The 23,006-nt window shown below is 46.8% G+C and overlaps 1 protein-coding gene across 1 annotated transcript in view; it reads left to right on the top strand.

Annotated features, from left to right (window-relative positions):
* The window catches only part of ANXA2 (annexin A2), a 42,195-nt gene extending 32,265 nt beyond the window's left edge, over positions 1–9,930 (top strand). The window contains exons 6-13 of the mRNA XM_045823588.1: positions 1,967–2,057; positions 2,958–3,037; positions 4,262–4,321; positions 5,934–6,027; positions 6,504–6,599; positions 7,023–7,081; positions 8,420–8,542; positions 9,565–9,930. Coding sequence (XP_045679544.1) covers positions 1,967–2,057; positions 2,958–3,037; positions 4,262–4,321; positions 5,934–6,027; positions 6,504–6,599; positions 7,023–7,081; positions 8,420–8,542; positions 9,565–9,624 — 663 coding nt within the window. The 3' untranslated portion in view covers positions 9,625–9,930. The remainder of the gene's footprint in view (positions 1–1,966; positions 2,058–2,957; positions 3,038–4,261; positions 4,322–5,933; positions 6,028–6,503; positions 6,600–7,022; positions 7,082–8,419; positions 8,543–9,564) is intronic.
* The last annotated feature ends 13,076 nt before the right edge of the window (positions 9,931–23,006 follow it).

Genomic DNA, 23,006 nt, shown 5'->3' with positions numbered 1-23,006 from the left:
TTCTGGCGATCCCAGTGGCAGTATCTGCCACACGTTACCGTAGAAGTCGCCCTCATGATTGGAATTGTGGATAATCTGTGGAGAACTTGAGCCAAGTAGTAGAAATTGCCAAGGTTACCTTTGAATACAGAGATAAAAAGACACTATGAGAATTTTCAGATACTAACACTGGTATATAACACTGGTATATCAGTGATGGAAGAAAATAGACCTTACGTTGCCTACCTGCTGTACATTTCTATGGTGTCAGGGTATAGCATTTCTCCCAATGCATGAGTTATTTTTAGATGAAAAACTGCCCTCTGAAATATTTAAAGATGCTTGGTAATCATTCTATAACATTTGTATAGAATGCTTTGTAGACCTTTTGCTAAGAAAAGAAATTTTGGCTTTGCTAGAACCTCTATGATTAAAAACCCTGTAGGAAGAGCATGGGCTCATAGATTATATTAAGAATAAAATTCAAAATTAACCATTAACCTGAGGCTTAGTTTATATTACACAAACCCCTTTTCAGGAGCATATAAACTCTAATAAGTTTAATTAATAACTGACATACTTTTCATGTGTATCAGTAAGTTTCTTATTGTATTAACACCTTATAATTGGTCTACATTTTAAACAGTTGTAATTCTACTTAGTTCAAAGTGATATTTCCATATTCGGAAAGACAAGTATTAGAGAATCCTCATTATTAAATCTTGACTTTGATCATGAAGCCAGCTTTGAAATACATGTTTCAGGGAGTCCTTTCAAGCTATCTGGCACGCTCAAAAGTATATATATTAAATTTGAATACATCACCCATCAAATTCTTATTCCTTAATAAAGTGTTGGTGTCTAGGTTTATTTGGCACTTCATTATTTCCCTTTGCTTCCCTAAAATGCCTGGAGAGTGCATAGTAATCAAGCAAAAATGGAAATACAAGAATGAAATTTTTAACATTAACCCAATTTTACATTTCAAAGAGGTGAACCTAAAAATATCATCTGATCTATACCTATCCTTGGTAAAAAAAAAGAAAAAGAGACTTAATTCTAATCAAATGATGTTGGCTGCAAATGACAACATAAAATCTCTATATGCCTTTATTTTATTAGTTTGTTTTTTAAAAATTTTATTTATTGATTTTAGAGAGAGAGGCAAGAAGGAGAGAGGCAGACAGACAGACATCAGTTTGTTGTCTCACTTATCTGTGCACTCATGGGTTGATCTTACATGTGCTCCGACTGGGGATTGAAACCGCAGCCCTGGCATATCAGGATGGCTTTCTGACCACCTGAGCTACCCAGCCATGGTTATTCCTTTATTTTCAATTACTGAGCAGAACTGTTTAATAAAAAAAGTTACTTCCACTCTGGCTGGTGTGGCTAAGTGGATTGATTGAATGCCGGCCTGAGAACCAAAGGGTTGCCCGTTTGATTCCCAGTCAGGGCACATGCCTGGGTTGTGGGCTGGGTCCCCAGGAGGGGGCAAGTGAGAGGCAACCACACATCTTCCTCTCTTTCTCCCTCCTTTTCCCTCTCTCTAAAAATACATAAATAAAATACTTTTAAAACAGTTTTTTTCTACCTGTTAAAATAGTGGATGATTATAGAAATTGAAATATAAAGAAAAATGGGAATACAAAATTATTTTTTATAAGCCCATCACTAAAAAGCAAATACTTTTAACATGTTGGCATCTCTCCCCATATACCACACACACACACACACACACACACACACACACATGCTCAAATATGTCACTTATACTACTTTGTATTCTGGTAAAGCATTTTTTAAAGGAACAGAAAATAACATTAGCCTGTGCCAAGGAGTACAGTGCGGATCCCTCAGCAGGAACGTAGAAGGGAGTGTGCTAACAGACCCAGCCCATGTTAGTAATTTACTGGACTGAGATGAGAGAAGTAGGGAAATGGCCAGGAGGACTTCTCTGCTAAAGTCTTGGATGCCTGGTTCACAGGGGCTGGGGACTGATGAGGACTCTCTCATTGAGATCATCTGCTCAAGGACCAACCAGGAGCTGCAGGAAATTAACAGAGTCTACAAGGAAAGTGAGTAACTCTAGTTCTGTGATGCATCCTCTCTGCCCAGTTTCTCTAGCCCCCTTCTTAGCTACCAGGATAGGACGTCTGATTACAAAGGCAGAAATGCCTGCCCTCTGTCCAAGGGTTTGCCATGGCCCGAGTACCTCTCCTTCACCTCCTGATGGCCTGGGTTTTGATTATTACATTCCACTAGAATGTCTACAAAAGGAAAGAGGAGAAAAATCAAAATGCATTTAAAAGATCTGATGGGAGACATAGAAAGTATACATGGATTTCATTTATTGGGTGCCATCCGGTCTCTGCTCAAGAGGTTCCCAATTCTGGACTGGATGATTGTGGCAAGAAGTTGGTGGACCTGCGTGCACCAAGCAGTACATGAGGCTGTAGGGAGAATAAATGCATAAGTGTGTGTGTGTTACCATGTTTCAGTACAGATGCTATTTTGAATAATACAGTGGAAATTCATTCACAAGTACTACTTAATTCTTACTGGCTTTTGCCATTGTGCATTTTGTCAATCACTGGGTAATAAAGCACAATTGTGTGTATGTGTTTCTGTGTGTATCTGTGTAGCCCTTTAAATGTTTTGATGTTCAGAATGAGTATTCATAGTCCAGGAGGTTGGGAGCCAATATTTTAGCCACAGAAGAGATCACTGATTATAGGTGAGCTTGAGTACCCCTGATCAGATCCAGCTCTCTCTGTCCCTTGTTACTGATAATAACCCTGGCTCTGATTTAATGAAGGTACAGTTCATTCTGGGAAATCCACTTGCATTTGGGCAGGTACATCCATACTGCCACAGCCACTTCTGCTTTTCAGAGGCTTCGTGGGCAGGGGGTGTTTGGAGGCGTGGGTGGCTGGCTGCACAGGCAGGAAGCTAACCCCTACATGCTGTTTTCCAAGTGTACAAGACTGACCTGGAGAAGGACATCATTTCTGACACATCTGGTGACTTCCGCAAGCTGATGGTTGCCCTCGCCAAGGTTGGTTTCCGGTTTATTTCTTGTCCTTACTTCCTCCCGAGGCAAGTCATATCCCTTATTTTATACTCGGGAATGAATTCCCTCAGTCCTCTGTGCCTGCATTGGAAATGGCAGCTGCATTTTTGACGGTGGGTCTGCACTATCACTGTGGATTGCTGTCATTTTTGTGTAATAGGATTTCTTATCCAGCAGAACTGAGCAGGCTGGTGGGCTCTGGGGGCCGGAGGAGTGACAGGCAGCTCTCTGCTCCTGGCCTGGGTTTACGTGCCAGCCCTTGCCGTGGGACCTCGGGAAGGTCACTTTGCCTCTGTCTGTGGTCACTGGGGACCCAGTGGGAAGTGACCCCCTTGTTTCTTTCTCCTGCTTTCACTTCTTAGGAGAAGATTTGCCTGTGCAATCTTTGGCCTGGAGAGGGTGTGCAGAGGGATTTGTTTGCTAATGCGAGCACATTAATGGGAAGGAAAAGCATTTGTCTTCTGAATCCGAGTTCTGACAGTGCACAGTTTAATGCCTACGTGTCAGGGGAGGGGAGAGAAGTTATTTTCTCCAGGAGCCCTGATGACAGGTGATGGCTGGGCATGCTGTGTCCTGCCCCTGCACATCTCCAGCACAGGAACGGCTCTGTGCCGCCACCCTGCTCTCCTCTCTTCTGCCCACCCTGCACACCACCATCCACTGGTCTTTTTGCAGTCCATTTTCACCATTTTAGTCCCCAATCAAAACCCATTCCTGCTGCATCAAATCCAAACTTTTACTTTCTTAGAAAGTCCTCTATACCCTGGTTCTCCCTAACCTGGTCTTCCCAGGGTTCCCTCGCCACCTGCTCCAGCTGGGCATCACCTCACTCACCCGAGCTGGCAGGTGCTCAGCCTCCCCTGCGCTGTTCCCGCTGCGTGGCTTTCTCCCCGCACCTGGCAGCAGCCCCATCAGACTCACCCTTCTGGGCCAGCTCAGCCGTTCCCCCGTCTGCAGACTGTGCTGCTTCCACGGGGCTTGGCCCAGGACTGGGCACCATGGAGCAAGGAGGATGTGGGGCACAGCCGCCCCTTCACTGCCTCAGCCATGTTGCCCCTCCTTGGCCTTGTCTAGACTTCAAAGTGAAGAAACAATGTTAAGTGGATATTCATTCAATAAATTAAATAATGGCTTATAAGAATTAGAAAAATAATATTGAAAATGCGCAAAGGAATATATTTGATGTTCTTATTTATTTTCCTTCTGTAGGGTAGAAGAGCAGAAGATGGTTCTGTCATTGATTACGAACTGATTGACCAGGATGCCCGGGTAAGTACCAAGGTTTTTTGGTGCGAGTTTCTGTTTTGTGATAAATCTCTGGATAGTTTGTATAGTAACTATGTACCCTGTGTGACAAATCACCTCCAAAGATGAACTTTTACCATCACTCAGTTTCTGTGGGTCAGGAACTGGGGAGTGGCTTAGTTGGTTGCAGCTCAGGTAGACAAAATGCCGAGTAGGCCTGCAGCCTCCCGAGGGGCTGACAGGGTAGGAGGATCTGCCCCAGGACGGCCCACCCACGTGACTGTGGGCAGAAGGCCTTGGTGTCTCTCCATACGGGCCCCCATGGGGCTGCCAGAGTGTCTGTACAATGCGGTAGCTGGCTTTCCCCGCAGTGAGTGATCCCTGGGAGAAAGCAAGGAGGAAGCCAAGTGCTTTGTGACCTAATCTCAGGAGTCACACACTGTCACCGTGTCCTACTCTCTTCACTAAAAGTGAGTCACTGTGTCCAGCCCACTGTCTGTGGCAGGGGAAGTAGCCACCACATTTGGAAGGGAGGAATGTTAGAGAGCCTGTGGGCTTCGTGTTCACTTTTTGGGCACCCTGGCTATTACCAGGTGTTCCCTTGCACTGCTGCCGTCGGTGACAGGATCTGCAGCTGACTTACGTAGGCTCTCTGGGGCTTCCAGTGTGTGGAAGCAGCAGTTTCTGCAGGGCGTGATACAGCTGTGCTCACTGGTGCGCGTTTGGTGCAAGGGAACGCCAGCAGAGTAAACAATATGAGAAAGCAGAAGAAGAGGGGGGAGGCACTGCCAGGGACAGGGAGGGGGGATGGGCAGGGTGGCAGAGGCCCTGCCTTCTTTAGGACTCTTGCTGGTTCGAGTCCCATCATCCCTGAGAACAGTTTGTTAAGCTCACTTACATCTCTGTGAACTACATGCCTTTTCCCAAAGGGTCAATAGCTGTCTCAAGACGTTTCCTAAGAGCTGCAGAACAAAATTTATTTAAATCCATCTTCATTTTAAATTTCAATATATTTCACACAGCACCATTAGCAGGCAGTAAAGAGTTTTAAATAAAATAAAGAAGTTGGATTTTGCAACGCCCAGATTGTAGGTGGTCACGGAATGAGCATCCACTCTTGCATTGGCCTCTCCCACTCCCTCCCCACCTTTGTTAGTGTTACTTACAGCCTTTAGATTTCCTGGAAACTGAAAATAGGGTTGGACTGGCTCCTTTTTCAGCTCCATCATTTTCCCCAAGTCTCTGGGAAGCTCAGGGGTGGGTACCCACCCTCCAGCTGCCTTCGGTAGGTGACCACTAGCCTACTAGCTATTGAAGTGCCAACAAGGAAGGAAGCTGGATATGCTAACAAATGTTTGCCTGTCCTTCCTTATGGGAATGGCAGCTCTCAGTCCTTTCTTGGGTGTTTGAAAAAGGAGACTTGTGCAGCACTGACCTCACAAACAATCCGGTCTCGTGCCACTCTGTCCGTGTCTCGGGAGGACTGCTCTCGATGAAGACCTGAGACCTACTTAGTGCATTTTTGCCCCCAACTGCAGTGCGATCTTCCTTTCTCACTTAGCATTTTGAATGTGCGGGTTGTAAATTTTTTTTGTGACCTTGCTGTGTGACCTTTCCTGGTGGGCTGTGCTCGCAGGACCTCTACGATGCTGGAGTGAAGAGGAAAGGAACTGACGTTCCCAAGTGGATCAGCATCATGACCGAGCGGAGTGTGTGTCACCTCCAGAAAGGTGGGTGCCTCCCGGAGCCTCGGGTGTCCGTATGGGGGGGTCCGTGTCTGCCAGAACGAAGTTCACACTCCACATTGCACCCCTGTTTCCCTCAGCAGGTCCATTTGCCTTTCTCTTCTGGTTTGGATCCTTCTTTCCCCTAACTAGTTCCTGTGATTTGGTGCTTTAGCTTGCTGCCCCTTCTTGTCTGAGGACCATTTTATTTTGCTCTATTTGTTGGAAGTGATAGACTTTGCTGGGCACATCTCCCGATGTATCCACTCGGGAGAGGGAGATGTTCAAACGTGGCCCGGGCAGTGCCATTTAGGGCGACCGGTGTAGTGTCAGCTCTGGTTTACCATGGCAACCCCTGAACCCCTAGGATGCTGTGACTGTCCTCTTATTTTTTTTAAATCATGTTATATAACCATGTGAGTGATCATTGACATCTTTGACTAGCGGCCCTGCTATAGTAATTATTTGTTGCTTTTCCTCAGTATTTGAAAGGTACAAGAGCTACAGCCCTTATGACATGTTGGAGAGCATCAAGAAGGAAGTCAAGGGAGACCTGGAAAATGCTTTCCTGAACCTGGGTACGTGAGTGAGGTCCCTGTCCCTGGCGGACATCAGCTTTCTGTGCTGAAGTAGAAGAAACAAATGACCGTCCTATTAATTCAAGTGTGTGGGGAGGTGTGGCTTCTTTACATGATTTGGGTGGCTTTATAACCTTCACCGTATAAATTTAGGAAGGGTTTAAGTTGGTGGAATGGAGATTTGCTGAGGAAGAGTGAGAGGAGAGAAGCTTCCCCAGCCCCCTGGGTTTCTGCAGTCCTCGGGGTTCCCTGGGTTACAGCCACAGAGGAGCTGAGTGTTTCAGAGGATCCCTGGTTTTCCCTAGACTCTCCCATTCTGCAGCCCATTCCTGTTGCATCAGGTCATCTGGTCTGTGCCGAGGGCAGGGCCTCCCCTCCACTGGTGGACAGAGGGATGACTGACCCCTTTTCTTTTCCCCACAGTCCAGTGCATCCAGAACAAACCCCTGTATTTTGCTGACCGACTGTATGACTCCATGAAGGTAAGGGCAGCTGGCTGTGAGGTCCATGTTTCCACACTAGTCCTTTCTTCTTTCCTGTGCCCAAACTAAGTCTCCTTGCCTAGTAGATGGAGGAAGGAGCCCCACAGTCCAGGTGCAGAGTGCACTAGTCAGCTGTGGTTGCATTTGACAGGTCAGAGGACCACAAGCCCATCCTCTCTCTCCCAGCTACTTGAACATGTGTTTGTGCACAGGTGGAAAATAGAGTGTGTGGGGGAGGAAACACCAGCTGAGAGTTGTGCTGACCCCCGTTTGGTCTCCTCAGTGACTCCCTCCTTTCACCTCAGTGAAGATAAGCAAGGAAGGGAGATTGTTAAGCAACCATGACATAATAGACATTGTGCAAATTACTTTATTTACCTTAAAAAATTACCAAAGAACATGGGGCTTATTATTTTGTTGCTATTTTCTTTATTGGTGAGGAGACTGGAGCTCAGAAAGCATTGAGGTTACATAACCAGATTTGAACTCGTCTGAACGGGGGTCTGTTGACTCCGAAAACCAGCCCAGTAACTTTCACTCGAATGAAACATCTCTTCCCCCAGTCCTATCCCATGCTCCATGTCTCAAGTGTGCTTTCCAGCTTCCAGGCCCTTGCACAGCTCCCCAGGTCACCCCTTGCCCACACTGCCTCTTGCCTTCTCCTCAGGTTCTGTGTAACCCCTGACCCCTTCCTAGCGGCCTCTGGTCTGAGGTTCTGCAAGGAGACTCAGTGGCCCCTAGTGCTCATACCTGGCACAATGGTGCAGAGCCACATGGGAGTGTGATGGCGCAGCCACTTCAAGCCCCCGAGAGCCAGGAACCATTAGCTACATATGGGCCCTTGCACACCTGTTAAACCGAGCCTTGCTGTGCTCAGTGCTCAGCACACGTTCACTGAATGTGCACATGCACTGATGTCACCCTCGTGTGTTCCCTGCTCATTGCTCTTCAGGGAGCAGTTTCACGGCTACGTCGGGGATCTCTCCGTGGGCAGCATCAAGAACACAGATCAGTTCCATGTGCCAGAAAACTTACTACATCAGTTTTTTTTTAAAGATTTTATTTTATTTTATTTTTGGAGAGGGAAGGGAAGGAGATAGAGAGAGAGAGAAAGAGAGAGAGAGAGAGAGAAACATCAATGTGCGGTTGCTGGGGGTCATGGCCTGCAACCCAGGCATGTATCCTGACTGGGAATCAAACCTGCAACACTTTGGTTCGCAGCCCGAGCTCAATCCACTGAGCTACGCCAGCCAGGGCACTACATCGGTTTTAATTTACACTGAACATTGATTAACCCTTTTGGTGGGTTGTAACCTGGGACATCAACTTGACTTTCAGGGCAAGGGGACACGCGACAAGGTCTTGATGAGAATCATGATCTCCCGCAGTGAGGTGGACATGTTGAAAATCAGGTCTGAGTTCAAGAAGAAGTACGGCAAGTCCCTGTACTACTACATCCAGGTGAGCCCCGCATGGTGGCACCCCACACCCCAGAGGAGGGGTCGGTGTCCTCTGATTCACTGGGGAGGGGAGGCTGGTCATTGAATATCAGGGGTTTATCTTGGAAGTGCCATCTATGATTGTCCTGGAGTCCTAGGGAAGCAGGCAAATGTTTTTCTATTCCCCACATCTGTTACTCCACTGTGATAATCGATGTTCTGAGGATGATCCTGTAAGAGCTGCTGACAAGCTGAGGAGACTTCGATCAATTAAATTTTACATTGCATTATATTTCCCTTCCTTGAAAAGCCTGCGATAGGCCTGGCAGCACTGACTCAGAGTGCCCGGCTCCCCTGGCAGCAGTCTCTGTGTTGCAGGGACGGGGCATCTCTACGGGGGAAGCGACTGCACTCACAGTGGGCCCGCTGTGTGTGGTTCAGGGAGGTGTTGCAGCCCCCCTTCTAAAGATCCTGATGTTTCCAAAGGCAGGCCACTGGTTACCTGGCGTGAATTTGACAGTGGGTTACTATGCCCGGGTTTATTGGGCCCAGGTTTAAAGTTTAGGTCCCATTGAGACTCAGTCATTGCGTCTTCACCTCACCAGCTTATTTCCATGAGACCTCAAGAATCTAGGAAACAGCACAGCAAAACGGGAAAGTCCCCCTCTTCTCTGAAGTGGGGAGGACCAGAGCGAAAGGGGCGGTGTGTGTGGGAAATCACAGTAGTCAGAGCAGTCGCTTACCAGGTTAATGCCCAACACCTCGCATTTGCTCTACCCTTGCAGTAATGTGACTTGAAAGTCCCCCTGTGCCACACTCCCTGAGAGCCCTCTGATGGTGACGACGATGATAATGATGCTGATTGTGGTGGTGGTGGTGGTTGGGGTGTGGCCTTCCAGGCCTTTGGGCCTGGGCAGGTCCTTCAGAGTCTTCTCTGTTAATGTGGGAGAGGCTCTGTGTGCACTGGCTCTGCCTGTATGTTATTGCGAAGTTTGAGTCTTTTTCTTGACATCACATTTCCTTTTTCTCTTTGGCCCTTTATAGCAAGACACCAAGGGTGACTACCAGAAAGCACTGCTATACCTGTGTGGTGGGGACGACTGAGGCCTGCGCCAGCTTGAGTGCCCCAGAGTGGTGCTCCAGTGCTTCCAGCTAGTAATGCTAGAAAATCTGCTTGCGACTAATAGCCCGCCCCCCCGTGCTCGTCCCAGCGAGGGTGATGTTAGCGTTGCTCCTGCCCCACCTTATTTCAGCTGCCCAAGTGTTGCCTGGCTGTCCCAGCTAGTCTCTCCTGTTAGCCAAAGAAATGAACATTCCAAGGAGTTGGAAGTTAAATCTATGATGTGAAACACTTTGCCCCTTGTGTACTGTGTCATGAACAGATGAATAAACTGAATTTTTACTTTAGAACCAATGACTTTGTTGACCTCATTTTAAATTTAACTGTTTAAACATCAAAGACACCTGAGGGCTGTATGACTCAGCTGGTGAGGCTATCCCTACAGGAAGAACACTGTGCAACTGAGCCGTTCCATAGGGCAGCCACTACCCAGATGTGACCATTTACATTTAAATTAATTTAAATGAGATAAAAATTTCATTTCCTTCTCATGCCATCCACATTTCAAACACTCAGTACCCACATGTGCTAAGCAGAGAGTGTGCTGGACAGCGCAGGTGGAGAACGAACCTCTCCATTCTAATAGGAAGTTTTCCTGGGCAGCTCTATGGACTCAAGTGTTGATGCTGTCTATGGGGGAAAGATCCTGGAGCTACTCCTCACTTGCTCATCTTCCTACAGCTACATAAGCTGAAATCGAGCATCACTGGTGGCCTCCAACTAGGAAGAGGGGTGGGGTGGTAGATTCTGCAGATGTTCCTTGAAGTTGTTAGACTTATAAATAGTATCCTACCCCAACCTCAAGGACCACCATCAGTGAGTCAGGCTGCAGTGTTCTCATAAAGGACACGTAGTGAAAGTGAATTAGGCCCACAGAGAAGACAGCGATTGCTTCTGACTGTTAAGAAAGATGACTCAGGAGAAGGTAGCATTTGAACTGTGCCCCAAAGTCGAAGGTGAAGTGTTATAGCTGGGAGGAAGCTCTCCACACAGGGTCTTAGGGTTCTGGTAGTGGATAAGAGGTAATTTATACAACTGGTATGCATTTCAGAAGACACAAGGACAGAAGATATGGTGACAATTATGTTTCCTCCTCTCCCCAGCCAACCAGACACCCGCCCTAGAGTGACATGGTTCATTGTCCTTTCACGGATTGACTGCACAATATCTGTGTCATTTATGTATTCATGTTCATAAGGTGGTTTGTAGGCTGCTAGCCCAGAATACTGCAGACAACTGGCTTATACTTGTACTTCCTGAGGCAGGTCATAGGGCTGGGCAAAGGTAGGGACCAGGGGGTGGGGGGAGTGGGAGTTAAGCTGACTGTTGCCACTATACTTCCTCCTCATCAGAGGATACTGTGTCAGCCACTAATTCTTGATGCCTGGTCCATCCTAGGGGAGCATCCTTGGTGACTCTAGACCCCTAAGTGGTTTGCTTGTACCTTCCTCGCAAGTCCTGGTAAACCCCTACAGCAAATTCTGTAGTCTGCAGGGGCTGGGCAGGTAATGAAAATAGGCTGTGTGAAATAGGCTGGTTGGGCAGAATTAGGAAATCTGGAGAAAGGGAGAATGGCTGCCCCACTGCAAACATTCACATTCAAGTAAAATGAGACTGTGTCAACCAACACAATACACCTGTGGGCTGACTGACCTGCTGTGCTGACCTTTGGCAAACTTGAGACAGAAACTCAGATGGAGCATGGCTCTTGAGTCACTAGTGCCCCATAGAGTGTCTAAGGCCACTGAGCTAGTCTTTACAAATTAGGTTATGCAAAAATAGGGTGTGTTTCTCAAATGTACCCTTCTAGGCATATTAGCATCGATGCTCCAAATCCCAAAATATACTTTGGGCAGAGTTCAAGGACCTGCATAAAAGGCAGGACCTTTCTGTTCAACCCCGAATTGTCATGTTGAACTCCCAGGGCTGATGGGGCTGGGCAGAGGCTGTTGAGAGCCATGTCTCAGAGCAGCGAGTGCTTGGGCTTTGTTTCCTGCCACCACGCAGTGTGTTTCTGGCAGCAAGAGGAAGGTGGTAGAGGGGAAGGCAGGCTGTGCAGCCAGGGTGAAGGCAGGCCTGTGCTCCTGCCATGCCGGGGACAGCCTGGCCACTGGTCTGGCTGGTCAGGACCCTCTGGAAGGCATGAGGGAAAACCTGAAAGGCAGACTGGGACAAGGAATGCTCCTGGGGAAGCATCCCAGCACTCCTGCTGTCTCTCCCGCATGTGGAGCGATGGTTGTCTCGTGTTTTCCGACTCTGACAGGGCACTTGGACTTCAGCCTGTCTTCCTCAGTCAGGCTGTCCAAAGCATTTCTTGAAGAACCATCTGGAGATTTGAGTGTTCTCCCAGTTTTACTTGGTAAAGAGAAGGGACCGGTCAGCAGACAGGCTTTAACACTTTGTCAGCTGGTAGTAAGAAATTTTGATTTCATTCCTTGAGGAGGTAGGCAAACGCATGCAGTATAGCCATGAAAGCTTACTGAACTGTGACTGAACAAGAACATGACCTTCCCTCACCCCCATCTGCAGGGTGGGACTGGGCTGGGCTGTCCCATCGCACACCTGTAGATGGCGCCCTCCACACTGGTTTCTGTGAGTGCTGCTTACCACCCCCCCACCCCGCACCCCCCAGCTGCGCCGTGCACAGCCGGGGCAGCCATACATGATGGCCCTTTCTGCTGACCCTGTGCGTGTGCAAGACAGCCTGTTAGACCTTTTGTCACAGAGTTGGCATCTAGATTAAAGTCGGAAGACAAATCTCACTTAGAAACAGACGGATAAACTCACAAGACCTCATCTTTTCCATGGACTCTTGATCTTCGGACCCGTTTCAGGGACCACGCACAAATGACTATGAGGTATGAATCTAACCGGTATGTGAAGCTCCTGTGGTGTAAATGATTAGTAAAGATCGCCAAGGCAGGGAAAACAAGGTTCACGAAAGTAGCGACATTTAGCAAGAAAAATGATTTGAGGACAGAAATCTTTTAAATCAATTTTCAGTCTTTAAATGACTCCAATCTCCAGGCCTCTCCCCACATCTTGACAAACGGCTTTGGTTTCTTATCCACATCAGTTTATTTGACCTCCTTTTTCCATCAACTACCAAAATGAAAACCCTGCTACACGCGCGAGAGGGAGCAATTTTAAACATCTCATAGCAATGAGGCAGAACATGCTATAGCCATCAAGTTCTAGTTGTTCGTTCTATTTATTGAAAAAAGCCTGTAGCCTGATTTCTTTTATGCGAGTACATTTGAGCAAGCAAAGTTTATAGAGATGACTTATCTCATTACATTAGAAGAGTGATTTGCTATCTCAGCATCTATAAGCAATTTTAACAGACATTTCTGGATGAAGAAAAGCTTTTGTAAATATATGCGAAAGACACAATTTCATCAAGCATTAAATTGGAGGTGCCCTGGAAAAAATATTACATTTGTGCATTCAATTAGCTTGATTGTGGCTGAATTCTGTCCATGGAAGGCAGCATTTCTGCGGAAAAACAGAAGCATTCCCTAAGTCAGCAGCTTTCCTAAAACAGAAAAGCACACTTTCCCCCTTTGCGAGTGCTCTTTTGCATTTGTGCTGCTCCCAGCTCCACGTCCCTAATCAGACTGCTCGGGCTCGTTCTCCACAGTCGAGGGTAAGGGGAGAGTGAACCAGAAGTCACTGTATTTAGGCCTCATGGAAATCCAGACCCAGCAGTTTCAACTTTAAATAGCCTGCGTTTGGCCTAAAAACTAGGTGCGCTCTGGGAAAAATTGGGACTGAGGCAGTGGAAAATGGTTGGGGCACAGGAGGGCCTTCTTGGACCCCTGAAATCACAGTAAAGATAAGAGCTAAGTTTTTAGGATGATCACCAGCCCACCCATGCTCCCCCTTTGCTGCTCTGTGTAGTTGAACCATCAGCTTTCTATTAAGCAACAAACCAGAAGAGACACACCATGTCAATGAAACCTGGCTGTGGCTGTGGCTGTTACTTTTACAACTAGGTAAGGACAAAATAGGACTTTCCCAGCTATAGTTCCCTGTAGCCCATGGCTATCATTTCTAAAGATTCATTAATTCAAGGATTAACAAGGAATTTGGATCAGAAATAGAGAAAGGTTTCCAACAAGCATTAGGTTTCTGTATCAGAGAGGTTGCTGGATTTCAGATTTTACCATGCATTCTTGAGCTTTGAAGAACCATCTTGGTCTTAACGGATGACCTTTGTTCTGTAGACATGAACTCATATGACTAGGAAGATATTTAAAGTCTGGAGTCGAGCAGGTAATGTAGCACATCAGTCTTTCGCTTGCTCGTTCACTGATGTATTAATTTATTCACTAGACAGTGCGCTGGTCCCTGACCGGAGCGCTGGGGACTTGAAGAAGGGCGGGGCAACACTGCGCAGGTAGAAAGATAAGGGCTACGGGGCGGGAAGGCTCAGGTGAGCTGCTTCCGCGCTCCTCGTGTCAGAGTCGCACCGCGGGTGAGGCGTCCAGAAGGTTTCCGGGACAGGCAACACTTAAAGCAGTACTTTCTTGCATTTTTTTCTGACACACAAGAGGGATACGTAATTATTGGAGGAAGTTGAAAAATACAGTAAACTGTAAGGAAGGAAGTCAGAATTACCCGGAACTCCAACCGGAACCAATCACTGCTAACCTCTGGAAGGCCGACCCGTGTGAGAACTAGCTCTTGTCCCCTTGGCGGGAAGCGCGTCGGGAAAGCTCGCGCGACCCGGGCGGGCGCGGGGCGCCGGGCGGCGCAGGCCTCCGAAGGCCGCCAGGAGGCATTCAGCGGGGCCCAGCCCCGCAGGGGGACAGGGACCTCGCACCTGGTCGCACCTGGTCGCAAGGTCAGCACTTCCAGGGCAGAGGACCGGAAGGGGGTTTTGGCGGGGCTGCCCTGGTGCTAAGCCGGCCTTGGCTGGTGCCGAGCCCCGGTCTCCCGCCCGGGCTGCTGCGGGCTCTCTGGGCTTCGCTTCTCCGTAGGGGAGTGGGCTTGAGGGTCAGGCGACGCTCAGGCGATGCCGAGTAGAGAGGCTCACGTCCTGGTGTGAGGAAGCCAGTCGAGGGCAGGCCGTTCGTTTCCTTGTCAGTGAGACAGGAGACTTTTCTCTGTTTTTTTTTTTAAGTTTCCATCCACTGGGGGCCCTCTGAAGTTGGGGAACACATGTAGGCCGATTGTGGGTAGGAAAAATGTTGCAGAGTGGCCACTCCTCCCTGTTCTTGAAAACTGTTCGGGCAGATGGCCTGACAGGCCAGTGACTTCAGGGAGAGGAGTTGAGGGCTCACGTCCTTCAACCTGCCTGTGCTGGTTGCTGCAGTTAAACGGTGGGAGTGAAACTGCGGGAAATACCCAGCGGCCGAGGCTCGGGGGAGCCTCGGTCCCACTAGGTCGGAAAACACTGCAGGGTCCGGGAGGCCCCGGAGTGCGGTTTCTCTTCCTGGCGGCCGCGTTCGCCCGCGCGGCGAGCCTTACTAGTAGGCGATGCTTCTCACACTCGTTCCTGCGGCCATGTCCCCGCAAGTTGCTTCTGGAGACATCTCAGAATAAAGATCCATTGGCCATTTATTATATAAACCAGGAGCACTTTTATTGACGGAAAGTTTTATAATCATATGTGCACAGCCTCCATGCCTCAAAAACGCACGCGTGGAGCATTTCTGGGAAATGGCGTGTGCAGGCTGGTCCTTCTAGCTCCTCTCCTCACCTCCTTTCCTGGAAGCAGGCCCTTGCGGATTCCAGGTAGTGGACAGGGGCCTTTCACAACAAGACGCCCCTGTTAGCCCAAAAGCTCGTAAGGAGGTTGGCTGGTGGGAGTTAACCTTTTTGGGGCTTAAGGTTTGGTTGGCTTTTAGTCTTCTCCACCTTCCCCTCTATTCTCCGGACGTGAACATGGAGCAGAGAATGCCCACGCTGTGCGTATGAGGGAGAGGCATGGAGGGCGTAGGGGGAGAGACGGGAGGAAGGGCGCCTTTTTCGGAGAGCACCCACAGAGCCGGGGACTAAAGCCTCATTTGTACGGGCTGAGCCCAGGAGTCAGATCAAGCAGATTACAGAAGAAACCCCGAAATTTCTCCCACTAGAAAGGCTTTCTATTAGTTACCACATATTGCTGGAACCTGGAACAAAATACCTGTTTGAACATTTTTCTGGAACTGACATTGGTGTTTGACGGGTTAGGTGTAAGACATTCTCTCACCCACAGTGAAGGACTCAACATAGAGATTTCGTAGAGGCTGAGTTTTTCTGTTTAAATCTGTTTACTACCAGGATATTTGTCAATCAGTCTGCACTGGCTAGCTAACATGAACAATAATTTGTCGAGCCCACTGTGAGCCCAGCACTTGGTACAGATTTTGATGTTGAATTCCCACGGCGTGCCTCGGGAGCGGGTACCGTGAGCCGTTCGACTGGCGGGAGGACTGAGGGTCGGCCGGTTAAGCGGCTTTCCCGGTCAGGCAGCTAGTGAGAGGCAGAACCCACATCTCTTAGTTCTACACCTTCGCTGGTAACCAGCTCACTCCCCTGGCTCAGCACCAGGATTCTAATAAACATGGAAGAACATTTTATCCATCAATTGTGTGTGTGTGTGTGTGTGTGTGTGTGTGAACTGGGAAAAGGCTATCAACATTGCTTAAACGGAACTTTTAATTTTATGAGAGGTTTGGACGAAAGAAATTATTGTGAAGATAGTATAGAGAGGACCTGTGTCCCCCACACCCAGTTGTCCCTTTTTAAACATCTTACATTAGTATGTCTGTCACAATGAGTAAGCCAACAGTGATACATTACTATTAACTACATCCCACAGAGTATCCGGTTCTCCTCCATGCCCAGTTTTGGCCCCCGCGTCCCGGCCGGGATCCCACACTACTGTAGTAGTCGGGTCTCCCTCCCTCCTCAGGTTCTTCGCTGTGGCAACTCCTCAGACTGTCCTTGGTCTGGGTGGCCTTGGTGGTTTTGAGGACTACTGGGCAGATATTGTGTAGAATGTCCCTCATTGGAAATCGCCGGATGTTTTTCTGACGGTTAGACTGTGGCAACATATTTTTGGAGGGAAACTAGAGGTAAAGTGACATTTTCACCGTGTTGTATCATGGGTCGCCCTATCCACGTGACCTACCACTGCTGTGATTGTGTTGATCTCCTCACCGAGGTCGTGTCTGTCAGGCTTCTCCCCTGGTGAAGTCACTCCTTCCCGTTTCCATGCTGCCCTCTGTGGAAGGAAGTCACTCTGCAGAGCCCACCGTACGGAGTGGGGAGTAATGCTCCGCCTGCTTCAGGACGGAGTAGCTACACAGGTAATTTGGAACTTGGTACAGTGGATTTGCCTCTTTTCCTCATTCATTCATTCACTCATTCATTCATGTCACAATGGACTCATGGATATCTACTTCATACTTTGGATTTTAGTCCAGTACAGACATACCTTGTTTCATTGTACTTTGCCTTATTGCACATCATAGATGTTGCATTTTTGTTTTACAAATCGAAGGCAAGACCCAAAGGATTATGAGTTGCTTTATCGTGATACTTGCTTTACTGTGATGGTCTGGGACTGAACCTGCAGTATCTCAGAGGTCTGCCTGCTCCGCTGTATTTTGCTGCTCACACTGTTTCAGCTTTGGCTCCTGGGAGCTCTTTCAGTTGGTCAAACGTCCACTTAATTTTTTTTTGAGCACTCCCCTACTTTTTGTCACTACAAGATACTCCCAGTTTATCTTGTATCTCTCCTGCTTCCATCTTTGAATCTGCCACTTCTCCAGGAAGCCCTGGTCCCTTGCCTCGGAGGACGGTATCATTCAATAGGAACCTGGGCACTAGATGTGCTCATCGCCACTGGGATGTCACTGCTTCTGTGCCCTGTTAGCTGGACGAGCAAGGAAATGTGTGTGTGTATTAACACTAACCTCTGTATTTGCACGTATCTATAAAGTTTTCCACATCTAACCATCTACACCTGTATTAAGCTAAACATGAGCTTGTACTGCCACCTCCCTCTCTAATCCATCACGTTATCATTCCGGCCTCCTCCCTGGCTCACCTGTAATTCCCACTCCAACAGCGAGAGGCCTGGCTCCTGCTGCTTGCCCTCCACAACTTATTGTTCGATCCCAGTACACACATAGCAATGCCGGGTGCTAACCCACATCCCCAGGGAAACAACTTTATCAGCTGGAGTTTAGTGCTCTGTGCAGCTCCTTTCCCTTCAGTATGACAGGTCCTACTCAGCTGCGACATTGCTTAGATCAACACCAAGTTCACCCACCGTCTTTCACACATTTGCAATACAGTTGGGTTGTTTGTCACATTGTGTATTCCATTCTGGGATCCACTTTCCCCCTAACTAATGGTTTAAAAACATTTGCAGGATCACACAGAATAGTTTCACCATGCCCAAATCCACTGCACTCCATCTACTCCGCCCCACACCCCTCACTCCTGGCAACCACCTATATGTTCATCACCTTGATCGTTCTGCCTTTTCAGAATGTTATGGAATTGGAAACATAACTGTAGGTAGTTTTTCCAGACTGGCATCTTCCATTTAGTGATATGCATTTAAGAGTCATCCCTGTCTTTTAGTGGCCTGATAGCTTGTTCTTTGTATCATGGGGTGACCTCCCACAGCTTGTTTATCCAGGCCCCTGGTACAGGACGTGCTGGCTGCTTCCAGCTTTTTGGCGATTGTGAATAAAGCTGTTATAAACAGCTCTGCAGATTTTTGTGAAGACATACATTGCAGCTCATTAGGATAAACACACAAAAGTACAATTGCAGAATCATATGATAAGCCTGTGTTTAGTTTTGTAAGAAACTGCCAAACTGTCTTTCAAAGAGGCTGCACCATTTTGCATTCCCATTAGCAATGAATGAGTGTTCCCCTCGCTCTGCATCCTGCTGGCATTTGGTGTTGTCAGCATTTTTTGGGATGTAGTCATTCCCTTAGTTGTGTGTGGTATCTCACGGTTGTTTTCATTTGCATTTCCCTAGTGGCAAGTGATGGTGCGCACCTCTTCGAATACTCAGTTGCCACCTGTACATTTTCGTTGGTAGGGTGTCTGTTCAGGTCTTTTGCCCCATTTTTACTGTTATTTTAATTGTTGACTTTTAAGAGTTCTTTTTATGTGCATGTATTTTTTAAAATAAATTTATTTTTCAATTACAGTTGACAAAACATTATATTGGTTCCAGAGGTACTGCATAGTGATTAGATATTTATATGCCTTATGCCCCGGTTGCCCCGTCGAAGGGCTCTTTCATACTGTGCGTATGAGCCCTTTATCAAGGATGTGTTCTGCAAGCACAGGGTGAGGCAAAAGCAGGTTTATGGTTGTGGGTGCGAGAAGCACAGAGTTCATTCATGCATTATTATCTATTAATTATCGTGTTGTTTTCCATACAGACAGCTGTAAGACTACTTTGCCCTGCCCTGCATTTTCCTTCAGTTCTTGCCGTCTTTTCATTCTCTTGACAACATCTGTCACAGAGCAAAAGCTGTCATCTCAATGAAGCCCAACTTGTCAATTTTTCTTTCGCAGACTGCTCTTGGGGTCGTATTTTAAAACTAATCCATAAACCCAAGGTCATACAGATTTCCGGTTCTCTTCAACATGTTTTTGTAGTTTTCCACTTTCCATTTAGGACTCCCATCCATTCTGAGTTAACTTTGTTTGTGTCTCGGTTTGTTTGTGTCTTGGTTCATCGTTTTGCACGTGGACATTCAGATGCTGCAGCACCCTATGTTAAAAAGTCACCATTTATTTTTTATTAGCAAACGTATTTCTGTTCAGTTTGTGGAACAAGAGTGCTCTGGAAGCAAGCGTGGACCGCGCTGGCCCTGGTCACCGAGGTCGTCTGAGAACCTCCATGTACTGTTTTTATTCACCCACCTTCCTTCCCAGTCAGATATCACCAGCTGCCTGCTAAAGAGTTCATATACCTGTAGCTGTGTGCGAATGTGGGTGCATGTGTGCAGTAGACAGAGATGGCCAAGTCCCTTCAGGAGGGGTATTGTGCAGGAAGGGGCATTAGTTGAAGAGCTTCTACTTTAGCCTTGAAGATAAAAAAATACTTAAGATGGGGGAATCTAAGGAGCAAACTTTTCAGGCAGAGTTCACTTTTTAGGAAGAACACAGGATCATGCATTACACACCACATACACGCACTTGGCCTTTCCCCCGAGTCCTGGGGGAGTCAGGTAGGAGCTCTCTGCGTTACATGCCTGGTCCTCAGGGAAGTCGGGGGCAGGTTTTCATAACTGGGATGCATGTCACAACATTGAACATGATAGTACATTAAATCAGCGACAGATTTCACAACCTCATTTATCTAGAGTGTGTGAAAATCTCTTGTTTTTGCTTACAATGAATTAAAAATAAAGAATGGTGCCATCTTGTGGGCATCTCTATTACTACCACAAGCACATCAGATCTTGCTGGAAGTTGTCAACCCCAGAGAATCCTTTGCTTCTGCACACACCTGTATGTATCAGCTGCAGGCAACTGATCACGGGCCTCTCTTCAGCTCTTTTCTATGGGCTTTTATTTTTTTAAAAGACTGAAAAGCACTTCCTAATAACATTTAAAGTCAGTCATGGAATGGTACTAATGGCATTTATAACAAAAAATGGTACATTGTCATTTCCCTTATCTGCTCTAATTCCATTTTATATAAAAAGTTTGGCTTACAAGCTCTACAGTGCATGAGGCTACATGTGATGGGAATTCCAGAGATTTCCAGGGAGGATGTTTTCTATTTAGTGTCATACTGAGTTTAGTTGTGCTTTTGAATTGTTGCTAGTGTCTTCTTAAAGAATATAGGTGTCATTTATTTATCTCTGTGGGGAAAGGACCAGGACAGACCCATCAGGAGGAGAAAAGTTCTAGTAGCCAGACCGCAGACCAGAGGCCAGGGCAGGGATTGCATGCCAGAAGCAATTGGACAAGACCGGGCGAGGAGGGCATGCTAGGTATAGCTGAGAGACTCCCTCTAATCCCAGGTTTGCAAATCCTTACGCCTCACTGTTATTTTTTTCAGTCTGTAGAATGACAAGTTTGAAGTGTATAATTTCCAGGGTCCCTTTCAGACCTGAAATTTGATTATCAAGCAGAAGGCTTCATTTCTCAACACTTCTTAACCCAGGTTTTCTGGCCAAAGGCAGGATTTATGACAGATTCTTATTTTTAGTGACGCTTCTAGGTAAATCATTCTGAAGCCATAGAGATGGTTTATATTTAACATAGTTAATAAATTATGGAAACACTTCTTTTTTTTTAAAAAGATTTTATTTATTTATTTTTAGAGAGGGAAGGGAGGGGGAGAGAGAGAGAGAGAGAGAGAGAGAGAAAGAGAGAGAGAAACATCAATGTGCGGTTGCTGGGGGTTCTGGCCTGCAACCCAGGAATGTACCCTGGCTGGGAATTGAACCTGGGACACTTTGGTTCCCAGCCCGCGCTCAATCCACTGAGCTACGCCAGCCAGGGCTGGAAACACTTCTATATGCTTACTCCCTTCAATCTTTTCATCCTCACTTTGAATTCCTGCAGCGCTACTGGAGGAGGCCTCAGAGAAGAGACACACTCACTTCCACTCACGGACAGGCAGCTGGACCCTTGCCCCATTGGGGATGTATGCACACATGTGTTCTCCTTGTAGACGGGTGCAGTCAACAGCACCGCATTTCAAGACCTCTCGGGCAGTGATAGGTGGCCTGATCCACCCAGCCTGCAGCCGCCACATCGATCTCATGCATCAGTATCTGACAGGGGTGCTGATGCTCGAGGAAGAAACCATTCCTTCCAAGGCCAGCTGAAGGAGCTTTGAGGATGGGTGTCATGTCACGAAGAAGACTTTCTTTGTTTTTATGAGTTATTTATCTTTTTTTTACTGCTCAATACCTCATGAGAGAGATTTTCTAAGTTCCCAAATCACCAAGGAACATTACTTTGCATTTGTGTTTAAGTCATGTGTAGGGATTTTGAGTTATACATTTAAGAATTCTCATGCATTCCTCTTTGCTTGAGTGAATGCAATTAAAGGTTTTCCTAGATAAGAAAAGATCCAAATCCAAAAAGGTACTAGAAAGTTGAACCACGAATTGCAGAGTATCTTTGTCAAAATTGTGCTATTGTGGATTGTCAAATGTGCCTTCTAGAAAAGCGGGGAACAGAAATTGTGTTGATGACATTTGACCACAAGAGGGCGCTCTAACAAAACACCTCAGTTCAAAAACGACACCCTCAAACATTTATTTAAACGCTGCAATCTCTGGCTGGTCTTACTACATAAAAGCTCGGTGTCACGAATATTGTTTTAAACATTAAAAAATGAGATTTTATAAAATGAATGTTGGTAGCCTTCGAAGTGAATCCTGTGCACCAGTTAAACTACTTTGATTAGCTGGATTTGGTCTATAATTCCCACATCAACTTCCAAAAAGGGGCAGCATTCAAAAACCTTTACTTTCTTTAACAAAAGACCAAACAAGACAAAATCAAAACATCTTAGGAATGTTTTCATTTCCAAACTAGAGCTGTTATGGATTATGCGTCTAAGAATTTTAAGTCTAGATATATGTTACAACAAACCAACCACCAAACAAACCCATTCTCCAATCTAGATACACCTCTCGGAGAAAATGCTCTGTTACCTCTTCTCGGAGGCAGGCGTTGGAGAAAGACAGCGGGAGAAGGGGGGAAAGGCTGTGGGATCGTCTCAGAAGTAAATTAAAGCGCCCAGGCTGCATTTCCCTAATACACAGATAGCCCTTGAGGGATTATTGCCAACGATGAATATCCTTTACATTTAAACAATCTTTACTGATAATAAAATAATTAGAAAAATTTATGTGCATCTGCCTTAATACTAACATGGCTTTGCTTAAAGGAGATCAGCTGGTTGTTCACGGGTATTACGAGTGTCTCTTCCCCCGCGCCCCAGATGACATGTTTATACTCAGGCAGCACTTCTACATTTTTAATAGAGACGAAGAGATCCCATTTAATTAGGTAGAGTGACTTGTTTATGTGCAGGTTATACATTTACGAGTTCTAATGAAGAACGGAAAACACCTATTGAGCAGCCTTTGAAGTTTCGCTTGTTTAAGGATAATTGTGAATCCAGCTCCGTGGAAAAGGTGTCTCAGTCCATTCAGTCAGCGGAGGGTGGAGCACAGGGAGCTTAAGTCCAGGTAAAATAACTGCGCAAATCACGTGTCCATCAGTGTTCAAAGGATTATTTTTCTCCCAAATCAAAGCTCTTCCATCATACATTTGATTGGAATATTGAAATGGTGTTGTAGTGCCCTGGTTGGTGTGGCTCAATGGATTGAGTGCTGCCCTGCGAACCAAAGGGTCTCCAGTTCCAC

Source organism: Phyllostomus hastatus, unplaced genomic scaffold, assembly GCF_019186645.2.
Source record: "Phyllostomus hastatus isolate PE091 unplaced genomic scaffold, TTU_PhHast_1.1 phas_scaffold_501, whole genome shotgun sequence".
NCBI lineage: Eukaryota > Metazoa > Chordata > Mammalia > Chiroptera > Phyllostomidae > Phyllostomus > Phyllostomus hastatus.
The sequence above is the reverse complement of the archived record's forward strand: the minus strand, read 5'-3'. Positions and strand labels throughout refer to the sequence as shown.